The sequence below is a fragment of the Jatropha curcas genome, chromosome 9 (assembly GCF_041381405.1).
Source record: "Jatropha curcas cultivar XTBG-Jc1 chromosome 9, XTBG_Jcur_1.0, whole genome shotgun sequence".
Taxonomy (NCBI): domain Eukaryota; kingdom Viridiplantae; phylum Streptophyta; class Magnoliopsida; order Malpighiales; family Euphorbiaceae; genus Jatropha; species Jatropha curcas.
The window spans coordinates 10161009-10176640 of NC_143159.1; the positions used below are offsets into that span (position 1 = coordinate 10161009).

The window sequence follows — 15632 nt, forward strand, 5'->3', positions numbered from 1 at the left end:
AGCTAAGATTTAGCTATCATCGTGTGTATCTTAAATTTCCTTAAAAGTAAGAGCAAATGTTGAAATTTTTTATTAAAAATGGAAGAAAGCATATAATGTTGTACCTATGAGTATGACTTGTCATATTTCAATGTCATAGCCATCAAAGCATAAACACGTACTATTACTTTTATCAAAAATTAGAAAAAATAATTTAATTTTATTAAATGTTATTAGGTGTATCAAGCTTACATGCGTGCGTAGACGTCAGGTGAGAAAATAAAACTCTTGACCTTAATTACTTTAAGTTTTTTTGTTTCACTTTTAAAATAAAATGATAATATGTTCATACATACAATTTAATTTATTTATTATTAATGATGATTACTGTTAATTCAATCTTTAATTTTATTCTGAAATTAGTTGGAGATCTCTTTAAATATTCGGGAAAGAGGGCTTTGTCCCCTTTATAGACCTATGATATAAATTCAAATTAAGAAAAAAAAAAAAACAGCATAACTAAGAAATACTCATTTATTATTTTATTTTATTTTATTATATAAATAGCACCATTTCAAGAAATTTGACAAGATATATTCATCTAGTATTTGAATCTTAATGAGGTAATGACAAGTCATCGACCAACTAAGATTTACATTATTATTATTATAGTCTCAAATTTTGACTTTACTGAATTAATTATAATGACAAAAGGAAAAAAAGAAATGCAGAAAATGAGCAATTAATGAGGTAATGATAAGTTATTAATATTTTTGCTCGGTTTTAATTCCTATTAAAGCTCGATTATATAAGTTAATTAACATTTGCTTCCATAGTAACATTCAAATTTTAAAAATTGATTTTCTTTACAAATGGTTAATGTATATTAACTCCGTTTTAACTCCTTCCAAAGCAATTTTAATCTTTATTTTTAACGAAAGTTAAAATTATGATAGAATAATGAAATTTTTAATGATTAATGCACACTAACGTTTGAAATTTACCGATTAATGAACTTTTTGAAATAGAATAATGAATAAAAATTTGAAATTTAATTATCATGATGATTACAATGTGAAAGTGATTTTCTTTAATGAGACATATAATTCAGTTACTACCAAATTAGTGTTCCTAATATTCAATGATGATACAATGTGAAAGTGATTTTCTTTCCATTTTTTAGAAAGAAATGTTTGTAATTAAATAATTTTAAAAATTTTGAAATTTTATACTGATAAATGAAAGTTTTTAATTTAGTAATGTATGATCTAAATCCATAACAGATCTAAATAATTAAAAGTTGAAACCTACACAGTCACTTTCATACCTTAGCCATGTTCTATATGAAAGAAGAAAAGAACAAATAATGGTGGCACTCTAATATATTTAAAATTCTTTCCAACTTGTTTGAGACGTTTAGTTTGAAATACTTGATTAGAGTACTCATAATAATTCATTTAGTGCTCCATTTATTTCCGAAAAAATAACTTGCTGAAAAGAAAATATTTTTCAGCAAGTTATTTTCCAACATTTGGTTATTATATGAAAAATCACTAGCAAAATATTTTCTGGCGTTTGGTACAATATTAAAAAAATTTAATTTTCCAACATATAAATCATGCAATTACACCTATTATATTTCACATAAATATATGCAAATTCATAAGAAAAAAAAATAAAAGGCCGAATGTCATAATAAAAAAATATTTTTGATATTTTACTGTAATTTCATAAAATTCATACCAAAATTCATACAATATTTAAAATATAGTTTCAATTACAAAAAAGCAATAGTAATAATATTCGTCCTAAAAATAATAGTGATAACATTGGTTCATATAATATTCTCTCTCGAAAACCGCATTTAAACCTGGTTCTCTAAGTATATGTGAGTTTTGGTCACATATTATTGCACCACTTCCTGCTATAATACTTGCAGCTGCACCCATACAAGCTGCTCGAATAGATTTGTCATCCATCTACGAAGCAAAAATACAGATTTACTATTTAGTGATTCAATAAATAAGGAAAGACAGAAAATGGATGATTGATTTATGTCATGTGACTAATCAGTTATCACATGAAATATTACTAAAGTACTAATAAAAATAAAGAATAAAATCCATTTGATTAGTGAAACTTAACCATTTCAAGGATCAGCCCGTAAAACCAACTCGACAAAAAATAAACACAACAAAGTATAGAAGCGTCTACAATTTGAAACCTGATACCTAATTATGTAGATAAGCAGAGCATCAAATTTTTAGCATTGCTAATGGGTATAAAGCATCAATAAAGCCTACTTCTAAATATCTAAATTACATTTCTTTAAAGGGAATACCCCCTCTGACTATCGTCAAAAGAATAAAGGTGGACCTAAACCTAGTAAAAGCCCAAATGCCACGAGATCTAATAATAAGACCAACACTAGGTCAGGCCTAAGAGGCCCACATTAGGGGATTTTTTCGATTTCACTAATGAGCCTAACAAATCCAAGGTCGTTGTGCAATGCCTAATGATCCTTAACCCATAAACGAATTTTGTTGTGATGATTGTTTCGAACCTAGAAGGATATGTGGATGCTGATCACAAAACCATGCACGTAGAATCTTCTTTAGCTGCTGATCCCCACTCAGGTAGGGGGCGTTCGAAGTCTTTTGTTAGAAGACCGGCCTCCGGATTTACAAGGATTAAGAGTGACTATCTCCCTCATCCAACTGACTTTCCCCCTTTTCAATCTCAGGATTTGATGCCATCTCCATTTTATAGCTCTTTGGACAGGGATTCAGAGATGGTTATGGAAACTGCAGCTGGATCAGGATCTGACGACAAGGGAGAAGATGATAATGTTTTATTTGAGAAGAGACCAGGGATTCGTACTTGGTGGACTGAGAATCGCAGGCCAATGGATTTTGTTATTCTTGTTTTGTGTACTTTTATTATGTCGATAATGTCATGGAATTGTCAGGGATCGGCCAGCCCCTCATTCATGCAAACTCTTAAACTACTTTTAGGCAAGTATAAGCCTTCGGTTCTCATTCTTCTAGAGCCATGCATCAGTGTTAGCAGCGAAGATAAGGTTGTCAGGAAGATTGGCTTCAAGTATTCTCATCGGGCAGAAGCTACGGGTTTTGCAGGAGGCTTATGAATCCTCTGGAATATTCAATGGGAGATTTGGATTCTTAATAATAACTCTCAGTGGGTACACATGGGTGTCAGTGTGGACGGTAAGGCTTCAATGGAAATTATCGCAGACCATGCGAGTCCTCAGTCTACTGTTAGAAGCTCTTTATAGGATGACTCGAATTTTATTAACATAGTTAATCCGTAGTTGCTTTTAGGAGATTTCAACTCCATCTTGTGCAAAGAGGAAAGATTCGGTGGTGCTAGGCACAAGTCAAGTATTGATACTGGCTTTGCCTCGTGGTTCTATGCTTGTAAGCTGACTGATCTGGGGTTTCATGGTGCTAGATTTACTTGGAAAAGGGGGTCCCTTTTAGACCAATTAGACAAAGCTCTATGCAATGACAGTTCGCATTTACAGTTATCGAATGTAGTTGTTCATCACTTGCCTCGTATTTCGTCGGATCATCATCCTATTCTTGTTAAGGTCTATGGTGGATAGGCGATGGGTTCTCATCAGGTTCCTTTCCAGTTTCTTACTGCATGGTTAACGCATGCAGATTTCAAGGATTTTGTTCATGCAAGTTGGGATTCTAATGCCTCCCTTATCCAAGCCATTTTGGATTTTATATCTAAATTGGAGATTTGGAATCGGGATGTGTTTGGGAATGTTTTTCACCAGAAAAGCGCATTTTAGCTCATTTGGATGGGATTCAGTGCGTTTTAGAAGGGAGGAACAATATTTATTTAAGTAAATTAGAAGAGGTCCTAAGGAGAGAGTTGGAGGTGATCTGCGGCATGAAGAGCTTATTTAGTTCCAAAAAGCTAGGGCCAAATGGGTTCTTGATGGGAACTGTAATACCTCTTATGTTCATCTTCAAGCGATTCAAAGAAGAGCCAGGAACAGAATCTCCATGGTAAAAGGTGATGATGGGGTTTGGGACGAGGATTCTCATGTTCTTATGTCCATGGCTGCGGATTTTTTTGGTCAGTTATATTCGGAAGAGAGATTTGTGCACCCGATTTTTCCTATTTCTCGGTGTTTTCCTGTTTTAACTAACGCTACACTTTTGGCTTTGCAAGTCCGGCCTTCTATTATGGAAATTAAACAAGCTCTTTTTCAGATGAGCCCGTGGAAAGCCCCAGGTCTGGACGGCCTCCAGGCTAGGTTTCAGAATTAGTGGAATGTTGTGGGGGCCTCTGTTTGTAAAAGTGTTATTGACTTTTTTACAGGAAAGTAGCTGGATGAATTTTTTAATGCTAGCATGCTTGTTCTAATTCCTAAGGTGGCTAGTCCGGTACGTATTAATCAGTTTAGGCCTATTAGTTTCTTAACGTTTTCTATAAGATTGTTATGAAAATATTGATTAATCGGCTTAAGCAAATTCTGCCTAAAATTGTTAGCCCTATGGCAGGCATATTACGAACAATATTGTGACTGTGAAAGAAATTATTCCTCTATGAGTTCCTACAAGAGAGGAAAGGGTTTAATGGCTATTAAGGTGGATTTGGAGAAGGCCTATGATCATATTCGATGGAGTTTTCTTATGGACACTCTCCTGGATGTTGGGATGCCAGATAATCTTGTTTCGGCTATCATGCAATGTGTTTCTTCTTGTTCCATGCAGGTCAACTGGAATGGAGGCTTATTAGAAAAATTCTATCCGTCTAGAGGCTTGCGTCAAAGGGATCCTCTGAGCCCATATCTTTTTTTTCTTATGTCTTGAACGCCTATCCCATGCTATTTCCCAAGTTGTTACATAGGGGCAGTGAAAACCTATCTTTATCACGAGAAATGGTCTGGCTCTTAAACATTTATTTTTTGCAGATGACTTAATTCTTATGGCTGAGGCGTCCTTGGACCAGGCTGATGTTATTAAGGGGGTTCTAGAGAATTTTTGTGCCCGCTCAGGTCAGAAAGTCAATGCTACGAAAACTCATATTTTTTATCTGTAAGAATGTTAATTGTAATCTAAAATCTTAAATAGCTCATAATTTGGAGTTTTGAGTCACGGGTGATTTAGGAAAATATTTGGGTGTTCGCCTGCTTCATGGGAGAGCGACTGTGGTGACTTATTCTTATATTCTTGATAACGCCAATCATAAACTCTTAGAATGGAATGCAAGTCATTTATCCATGGCAAGAAGAGTAACTCTTGCTAGCTCTGTTATTGGTTCGATGCCTCAATATGCCATGCAAATAACGAGATTATCGATTCGTATCTGTGAGAATGTGGAAAAAATTTATAGAAATTTCATTTGGGGGTCTTCTACTGCTCAAAGGAAGGTCCACCTTCTCCCCTGGTCTCAAGTGGTGCTCCTTAAGTTGCATGGCGGTCTAGGATTTCATAATTTATGGGTTTTGAATGAGGCTTTCCTTTGGAAGCTTGGCTAGGGTATTGTGTCTTGTGAAAATGCTTTATGGGTTAAGGTTCTCTCTAGCAAGTACAAGCTGGCGATTGATTCTTGTCCTTCTGATAGTGCAAGGAATCGGGATTCGCTTCTTAGCAAAGGTTTAATGGATATGTGGCCTTGTAGTAAAAAAACTGATATGAAGCTATATGAAAAATGATTTAGAAACTGGAATATATTGGACTTGGAAGCACACAACTTCTTATTTACTACTGAATATTTATAGAAGAAAAGAAACATCACTACTTAACAACTACTACAAATAATCTGAAAAAAAATCTGAACTATTCTCCTATAATTAAGCAACAAGTAAATCATGATTAAAGACTTATTTAAAAAAAAAAAACTGTGGAGACTTAATCAAATACTAAAGGCAAATTACTAACAATCTCCTCCTTGCCTTAGTATTTGCATACACCTAACTTGTTCCTTAACACTTCGAATCTTGCTTTAGGAAGACCTTTAGTTAAAATATCTGCAGACTGTCCTTGTTCTGCAAAACACTAACTTGATTTCGCCATCTTTCTGCTTTTCCCTCAAGTGATAGAGCCTAATGTTAAAGTGCTTAGTTTTCCATGAAAAACGAGGTCCTTTGAGATTGCAATAGCAACTTGGTTGTCAACAAAAATCTGTTGGATCATTTTGCTTTATCTAAAAGTCTTCAAGTATTTTTCAGATCCAAATTGCTTATTCACTGTAGCATTTACTGCAATAAACTCTGCTTCTGTTGTGCTTTGAGCAACAACCTCTTGCTTTTTTGAACTCCATGAGAAAACACCTGGGCTAAAGCTGAAATAAAAACCAGTTTTGCTTCTCATATCATCAGTAGAACCTGCCCAATCACTATCAGAAAAACCTTAGAGCTGAAGATTTTTAAGGCCATAATATTGGATGTCATAATCAGTTGTGCCCTTCAAATATCTTAAAATACGCTTAGCAGCTACAAAATGAACTTTACTAGCACAATTCATAAACCTTGACAACAAACTTACGGCAAAAGTTATGTCTGGTCTTGTAGCTGTGAGATACATCAAGCAACCGATCAAACTCCTGTACAACCCTTCATCCACCTTTTCAGCTCCATCATCTTTATTGAACTTCTCCTTCAGATTCATTGATGTGCTAATTTCTTTGCAATCTTCCATGTGAAACTTCTTAAGAATTTCTGTTGCAAACTTCTGCTGGCATATGAAGACTTCATGAGCACTTTGTTTCACCTCTAGGCCTAAAAAATTGGACAACAAACCAAGATCTGTCATCTCAAAAACTTTGAACATATCAACTTTAAATTCGTTCACCATTTTTTCATTGCTTCCTGTAACAAGCAAATCGTCAACATAAACAGACACTACAATTATGTTAGCATTTGATTTCTTCACATATAAAGTGGCTTCACTTGGAGTTTTCACAAATCCAAGACTTTGAAGATAATCACCAACTCTACTGTACCAGGCCTTGGGAGCCTATTTAAGGCCATAAAAAGCCTTCTTCAGTTTGTAAACTTTCTCCTCCTTACCCTTGACTAGAAATCCCTCAGGCTATTCAACATAAATTTCTTCTTGAAGGAAACCATTTAAAAAAGCTAACTTAACATCCAGCTGATAAAGTTTCCAACCTTTTTTGCGCAGGCAAGGCCAGCAACATCCTTATAGTATCCAAACATGCAACAGGAGCAAAAGTTTCTAAAAAATCTACTCCGAAGAGTTGATTATACCCTTTCACGACTAATTTGGCTTTGTGTTTGTTTACAGAACCATCAGCATTGAGTTTGGTCCTATAAACCGATTTCACTCCAATGATCTTTCTATTTTGAGGTTTGTCCATCAACTCCCAAGTGTCATTCTTCTCGATCATTTTTAGCTCATCTTTCATGGAATCTATCCATTTGTCATCCTTCATTGCTTCATTGAATTCTGCAGGCTTAAAAATAGTAACATTACTTCTTGCACAGACATCAGATAATGACTTGTGCCATGAACTGGAATCTCATCTATATTGTCATCAAGTTCTTAAAAGAATTTTGGAAATTCTCTTTCTATTGGCTCCTCCCAAATCTATTGGTTGTCCTCCATAAATTTGACATCTCGAATTACAATAATTTTCCCATTTTGAGGTTGGAAAATTCTGTAAGCTTTAGAGGTGGTGCTGTATCCAACAAATACACTAGGTTCTGCCTTCTTATCAAGTTTATCTCTCTTCACCTGTGGCACATAAGAAAAACATAGACAACCAAAAATTTTGAGATTTTGTAAATCTGGCTTATAACCAAACCAGTCGAGAGCCTATTCAACAAGAAGACTGCAGTACTTGATGCTTCTGCCCAAAGATTTTTTGGCAACTCCTTTTCATAAAGCATACACCTTGCCATCTCCATGATGCTCCGGTTCTTTCTCTCACTTACGCCGTTCTGCTGGGGAGTGTAAGGAGTTGTGAGTTGGTGCTCAATACTTGCTTCTTCATAAAATTTATCAAAAGATGCATTTTTGTACTCTTTTCCATTGTCAGATCTTATTGTACGTATCCTGCAATCACTTTAATTCTCCACCCAACTTTTAAATTTCCAAAATATATTAGCAACCTCAGCTTTGGATTTGAAGAAGTAAATCCAACAAAATCTAGTGTAATCATCAATAAATGTAATATAGTACTGATTACCATTTAAAGATGATGTTTTCTGAGGTCCTCCGACATCTGAATGCACCAGCTGCAGCTTGTGTGAGGCTCTCCATGCTGTTCGAGGAAATGGTTTCCTGACTTGCTTTCCATATTGACAAGCTACACAATGAGCTAGCTCTTCTTCGAGTGGTGGGACTCCCTTCACAAAGTCATTTTTCTGCATATACAGTAATCCAGCATGATGAAAGTGTTCCAACCTTTTGTGCCATAGCTCTGCATTGCTGAAGTGACATGCAAGTGCTGCTTGGCCATTCTCTAGCAAATTCAGAGCAAAACTCTTGGACTTCATCATCACCTTAAAAACATTTCTGCCCATTGCATCCTTAATAAAGCACCACTTATCCTCAAAAAAGACTTTGTAGCCTTTTTCAAGAAGCTGCCCAGCACTCAACAAATTTTGATCAATATCAAGCGCATACAAAACATCAGGGATATGTTTCAAACCTATCAAGCTCTCAATTTCCACTGTGCCTTTTCCCTTGACTGGAATAAGCTAGCCATTTCCAATCCTTACTTTAGAGATAAAAGTCTTATTTATCTTTATGAAGAGAGTTGATCATTGGTCATGTGATTGGTGCAGCTGCTGTCTATCAACTAAGAATCACCTGAGTTGTTCTTAGCTGCAAAACATGTCGCCACAAAGAGTTGTTCATTATCATTTTCTTCTAAATGTGCTTTTGCTACTTCGGACTGTTGGGATTTGCACACTCTCTCCATGTGTCCCATGATGCCACACTTTCTGCACTTAATGTCAGGCCTCCACCAACTTCTTAGACTGATGGTTTGACTTTTTGTAGTGTGTACAAGGTGATCCAGCACCTTTGTTGTTGTGGCGGTGCCCACTCAGTGGGACCCACATAGTTGAAAAAGGAAGAAGAAAATTGGGCAAAGAAGAAAAATTTTTTCGATGAGGTGATTCATTTTTCGGTGGACGTGTGATTAACGCGTCCACCTCTCTTATAAAATGGAGATGGCTCAGTTCATCTCACCATACCAACAAGAGAGAACAAGGGAGAATTTTCAGTTTTAGAACGGGTTCTAAAACTAGGGTAGAGAAAAATAGTGAAGATAATTTGGGGTGTTTTTGGGAAACACTTTTTGAGTGCCACTATTTTTATATTACTCCCTTTTTAAGCCTACTATTTTTAGTGGAAGAAATATTCGGAGTTGGTCCCGTGGATGTAGCCCTAAACAGTTAAAGGATGAACCACAATATCTGTGTGTTATATATCTATTTTTCGTTACATAATTATTCTTGTAATTTTTATTAACGGTACCTAACAAGTGTTATCAGAGTTAAAGGTTCTAACAGATCCAGCCAGGCATATAGAGGTACCAGATCCGTGGATATATTTTGAAAAAAAAATATATCACGACGACGAGAAAATTATGATGAGTCCATTGGTGCAGTCCATTCGAAAAGACATTGCAGAATCAACCTAGTAATGAATAGTAAAATAGTAACTCAAATCTGGTGGTGAACAGTACTATTGGCATTACTATTGCTGAGCCAAGCCCAGCACTATTCACGGATAATACTATTCACGTGTACAGTTACTATTTATGCCTACAGGTACTATTTACGTATACTGTTACTATTCACATATATTACTATTCACGTATACGATTTTTGTTGGTAGTAATATTTTGCACAAGTCAAAAACGGATGATAGAACAACAAGCACAATGGTTAGACTCAACTCATCAAACTATGCAGTATGGAAGATATTAATGGAAGATCTTATATGCTGCAAAGATCTCTTTGAAACGATTGAGTTGAAAGGAGTCAGGCCAACTTCAATAAATGAGACCGATTCGAAATCGATTAACAGAAAAGCAGTCGCAACTATTAGGCGGTCTGTTGAAATGAGCGTCATAAATTATATCGCTCATGAGAAAGATGCCTATTCAATATGGAAGAAGTTGGAGGACATGTATGAGCGAAAGAATGCCCAGAACAAAGCTTTTTTAATTAGAAAGCTTGTAAATCTAAAGTACAGAGATGGCAAAAGTGCTTCAAATCACTTGGGCAAATTCCAAGAAATATTGAACCAACTGACGACGTCAAAAATAGTGTTTGACGACCAGGTGCATGCACTATTCTTATTGAGTTCCTTGCCGGACAGTTGGGAGACGCTGACTATTACGCTCAATAATGTGTCAGAGGGGAATCTAACCTTAACCACAGTTAAGGAAAGTATTCTGAATGAAGATACCAGATGAAAGGAGACTGGTACGAGTAGCAACTCAGATGCACTCGTTACAGTTACAGAAAGGAGGGGGAGAAGCAAAACCAGATACCCCCAAAATCCAAACAAACATGACAATTCATGGAGAAGATCCAAGTCAAGAAAAGGTGTCACTTGTTATCATTGTGGCAAGCCCGGTCACATCCAAAGGCACTGCAAAAAGTGGAAGAAGGAACGAGCCAAAGAAAATGATGAGGAAAAAGATAATACAGAGGTAGCTTCAGTAGCTATTGATGTTGACGCACTTGGTGATGGTAGTGCGCTGATTTCTCATGCTGGTCTCAGTGAGTCTTCCACTAGTCAACAATCTCTTTGGATTATTGACGCTGCATGTTCTTATCATATTTCTTCAAAGAAGGAATATTTTTCATCACTTAGCCTCGAAGATTACTGTCATGTCAAGACTTTGAATGGCACATATTTGAAAAATTGCAGCATTGGAACAGTATGCATCAAAACCAATGCTGGTTATGATCTCTAGTTGGAAATGTGAGATGCACTCCTACGACAAACTTCAATCTGATCTCAGTTCATTGTCTTGATGAATTGGGTTATGCAAATCTGTTTGTCAACAGAACTTGGAAGCTTTCCAAAGGTAACCTAGTGTTCGGAAGAGGAAGACAGTGCAACACCCTCTACTACACCCAGGCCAAAGTTTGCAGAGGAGTGGTGAATGCAGTTGAAGATTCATCTGCTGAGTTATGGCACAAACGACTTGGTCATTTGAGTGAGAAAGGAATGGAGACTCTCACCAAGAAGAAAATGCTATCTTTGAAAGGGTTGCCATTAAAAATATGCACTGATTGTTTGTTTGGTAAACAACATAGAGTTTCCTTTCAAAGATCACATTCTCCATCTAGAAAACCTGGTATTGTAGAATTGGTACACACTGATGTTCGCTCAATGGGTGACAAATCCTTGAGTGGTTGCTGATATTACGTCAGCTTTATTGATGACCATTCTAGATATGTGTGGGCTTTACCAATAAAGTTAAAAGACCAGGTGCTAGATCTGTTTAAAGTCTTTCATGTCAGTGTTGAAAGACAAACGGGAAGAAAGCTAAAATGTGTTAGAGCTGATAATGGTAATGAGTACAGAGGACCATTTGAGAAGTATTGCTCAGAACACAGCATCAGACTTCAGAAGACAGTTACTAAAACTCCACAACAGAATGGAGTTGCAGAGAGAATGAACAAGACCATTATTGAAAGGGTTCGATGTATGCTCTCTCATGCTAAACTTCGTAAAACCTTTTGGGCTGAAGCAATAAATACTGCAGTTTACTTGATCAACCTTTCACCTTCAACCTCCCTCAACGGAGATGTACCAGAAAGGGTGTGGTCAGGGAAAAATATTTGTTACGATCATCTTAGAATATTTGGCTGCAAGGCTTTTGTTCATATTCCAAAAGATAAAAGATCGAAGCTTGATTCGAAGTCAAAACAGTGTATCTTCTTAGGTTATGGAAATGATGATTTTGGGTACAGATTATGGGATCTAGTTGAAAAGGAGCTCATCAGAAGCAGAGATGTAGTATTCCTGGAAGACCAAACCATTGAAGACTTTGAGAAAAATGAAAAGCCAAAGTCTATCAATGAGTTTCCTATTAGTCTTAATGTAGAACCTCGTGTAGAACCATAAAACGATGAAGAAGACGATGGTGAACCAGTTCAGAATGTTGCTGAACCAGGTCCTATAGAAGAACTGCCTCAACCGAGAAGATTTGCGAGAGGCAGGATACCTTCCCAGAGATATTCTCCTAATGAGTATGACTTGTTGACTCAAGGGGGAGAACCAGAGAACTACCAGGAGGCAATGGAAGATTGTAAAAAGAATGAGAGATGGAAAGCCATGCAAGATGAAATGGAGTCCTTGCACGAGAATCAGACTTATGAGTTGGTTAAACTACCTCAAGTTAAGAAAGCACTGAAGAACAAATGGGTGTGCAGGTTGAAGACTGAACAGAACAACTCACAGCCGAGGTACAAGGCAAGACTGATTGTGAAGGGATTCGGTCAGAAGAAAGGAGTTGACTTTGAAGAAATTTTCTCAATCGTAGTCAAGATGTCTTCTATCAGAGTTGTGCTCGGTTTAGCAGCTAGCTTGAATTTGGAGATCGAGCAACTTGATGTAAAGACCGCTTTCCTCCATGGTGACTTAAAGGAGGAAATTTATATGGAGCAGCCAGAAGGGTTCAGAGTCAAAGGCAAAGAACACTTGGTGTGTAAATTACAGAAGAGCTTGTATGGCCTCAAACAAGCTCCTAGACAATGGTACAAAAAGTTTGACTCTTTCATGGTAAATCACGGGTATGAGAAAACTACTTCTGATCATTGTTTATTTGTGAAAAAGTTCGTAGAAGGCGACTTTATTATTCTCTTGTTATAAGTGGATGATATGCTTATTGTGGGCCAAGATGCTGAGAAAATTGAGAGCTTAAAAAAGGAGCTTGGAAAATCCTTTGCCATGAAGGATCTGGGATCGACAAAATAGATTCTCGAAATAAAGATCTCCAGAGACAGGAAAAAGAGAATGTTGTGGCTATCTCAAAAGAAGTACATAGAGAAAATTCTCAGCAGATTCAACATGAGCAATGCGAAACCAGTTTGTACTCCACTTGCAGGTCATTTCAAATTAAGTCTCAGTCAATGTCCTTCAAATGAGAAAGAAAAAGAAGAATTGAAGAAGATTCCTTATGCATCTACCGTTGGCAGCTTGATGTACGCCATGGTATGCACAAGACCGGATATTGCTCATGCTGTTGGTGTTGTTAGCCGATTTCTTTCAAATCCAGGTAAGGAACACTGGAATGCAGTGAAGTGGATTCTCAGGTATCTTAAGGGCACTTCCAAAATCTGCTTATGTTTTGGTGATAATAGACCTGTGTTAGATGGTTACATAGATGCAGATATGGGTGGTGATGTTGATTCACACAAATCAACTTCGGGATATCTGATGACTTTTCCAGGAGCAGCAGTTTCTTGGCAATCAAAATTGCAAAAATGCATTGCACTCTCATCCATTGAGGCGGAATATATCGCCATTACAGAAGCTAGCAAAGAACTCTTGTGGATGAAGAAATTCCTACAAGAATTGGGTATAGAACAAGAGAAGTACATTCTGCTATGTGATAGTCAAAGCGCAATACATTTTAGCAAGAATTCGACCTTTCATTCAAGGTCAAAGCACATTGATGTAAGGTATCATTGGATACGTGATGCGCTAGAGATGAAGTTATTTCAGATTGAAAAGATTCACACTGATAATAATGGTGCTGATATGATGACTAAAGCTTTACCTACGGAGAAGCTTGTCACTTGTAGAAAGATAGCCGGTATGGCTAACGTCCCCACTTGAGTGTGCAGGGAGAGATTTGTTGTGGCAGTGCCCACTCAGTGGGACCCACACAGTTGAAAAAGGACGGGTTCTAAAATTAGGGTAGAGAAAAATAGTAAAGATAATTTGGGGTATTTTTGGGAAAGACTTTTTGAGTGCCACTATTTTTATGTTACTCTTTTTGTAAGCTTACTATTTTTAGTGGAAGAAATATTCAGAGTTGATCCCGTGGATGTAGCCCTAAACAGTTAAAGGGTGAACCACGTAAATATCTGTGTGTTATATTTCTATTTTTTATTGCGTAATTATTCTCGCAATTTTTATTAATGGTACCTAACATTTGTTGACATTGCTGGACTTGCTGCTTTTATATTTCTCCATAAATTTCTTGTCTTTGCCTCCTGAACTTTCAGATTTGGCTTTCGAAGCATCCTCCACAGTTCCTTCTTTTCTCATTATTCTTCTTTGCTCCTGAGCCTGCAAAGCATTAACCAACTCTGCCAAGGATATGCTCGATAGATCCTTAGACTCCTCTAGTGAAGAGATTTTTGACTCATATTTCTCAGAAAGAGTGACAAGAATTTTTTGGATAATTCTGTCATCAAAAAAATCCTTACCTAGCAGCCTTACTTTGTTGGTAATGCCCAGTAACTTGTCCGAATAATCCTTAATTGTTTCCGACTCCTTCATCTTTACCATCTCAAATTCTCTAATCAAGTTGAGAATTCGCATGCTCTTGGTTCTTTCATTGCCCTGGTACTCCTTTTTGAGATAATCCCATATGGCTTTGGCTGAATTCAGGTTCATGATCCTGGTAAAAATGGTACTTGAAACGGCAGAGTAAGAACAAGATATGATTTTTGACTCCTTGTCTTTCTCTCCTTGTGATTTTTTATCTGTGCCACCGTTGGATTTACAGGCAACGGTTGAACAACGTAATCTTCTTCTATAGCCTCCCAAAGATCCATAGCATCAAGATAGACCGTCATTCTAACAGCCCATGCTTGATAATTTTTTGCCATAAAAAATGGGTGGAGCAACATGATGGCTGAAAGCTGATTGTGTATCACTCTCCATTTTCACAGGTCCGTCAAGATAATAGCCCTTGATACCAATTTGTAGTAAAAAAACTGATATGAAGCTATATGGAAAATGATTTAGAAACTGGATTATATTGGACTTGGAAGCACACAACTTATTTACCGCTGAATATTTATAGAAGAAAAGAAACATCACTACTTAACAACTACTGTAAATAATCTAAAAAATGCTTAAAGAACTTATTCCAAAAAAAAAAAAAAAAAAAAAAAACTGTAAAGACTTACTCAAATACTAAAGGCAAATTACTAACAGGCCTAAAGTTTTAGAAGGTCTAGTGTTTCCAGTGGATAATGGTTGCTAGACTAAATTTTGGAAGGACAGATGGTTATGGGATGATGTGGTGCTACTGGAAGTAGTCGATTGTTGAAGTGACTTTGCAGTTCTTGGAAGACATGGTTGCTGACTATGTTTTGGCCAATGGTTATTGGAACTGGGATAAGTTTAGACATTTCCTTCCAGGGTCAGTTCTTTCTAGCACTGCTGCGGTTTTATTGCCTGCTCCTGATCGAGGATGGGCCTTGCCATTATGGCATTTAACAAGCACATGACAATTTTCTATCAAATCGGCATATGATTTTCTTACTAGTATTGATAATGGTAGGTGTCATACCTTCTGGGCGGTTCCGTGAAAATGGAAGGGACCCTAGAGAATAAGGGTTTTCCTTCGGCTTGTTCTCCATAACAAACTTTTAAATAATGCGGAGCATTATAGGAGGACTATCTGTATGAATCCGCACTGCTCTCTTTGTATTGATG

General features: G+C 36.7%; 2 protein-coding genes across 2 annotated transcripts; both read right to left on the reverse strand.

The window, feature by feature from the left end:
- Positions 1 to 6161: 6161 nt before the first annotated feature.
- On the reverse strand, positions 6162 to 8907 carry LOC149493609 (uncharacterized). The gene is made up of 6 exons (XM_089726283.1): positions 8796 to 8907; positions 8093 to 8673; positions 7608 to 7715; positions 7264 to 7434; positions 6446 to 6977; positions 6162 to 6346 (listed from the first exon to the last, which is right to left on the reverse strand). Exons 1-6 carry the CDS (start codon positions 8905 to 8907, stop codon positions 6162 to 6164), a joined length of 1689 nt encoding a protein of 562 aa, XP_089582409.1.
- Positions 8908 to 14108: 5201 nt separating this feature from the next.
- On the reverse strand, positions 14109 to 14582 carry LOC149493610 (uncharacterized). Its single transcript, XM_089726284.1, has one exon. The coding sequence runs from the start codon at positions 14580 to 14582 to the stop codon at positions 14109 to 14111; it is 474 nt and encodes a 157-aa protein (XP_089582410.1).
- Positions 14583 to 15632: the final 1050 nt, after the last annotated feature.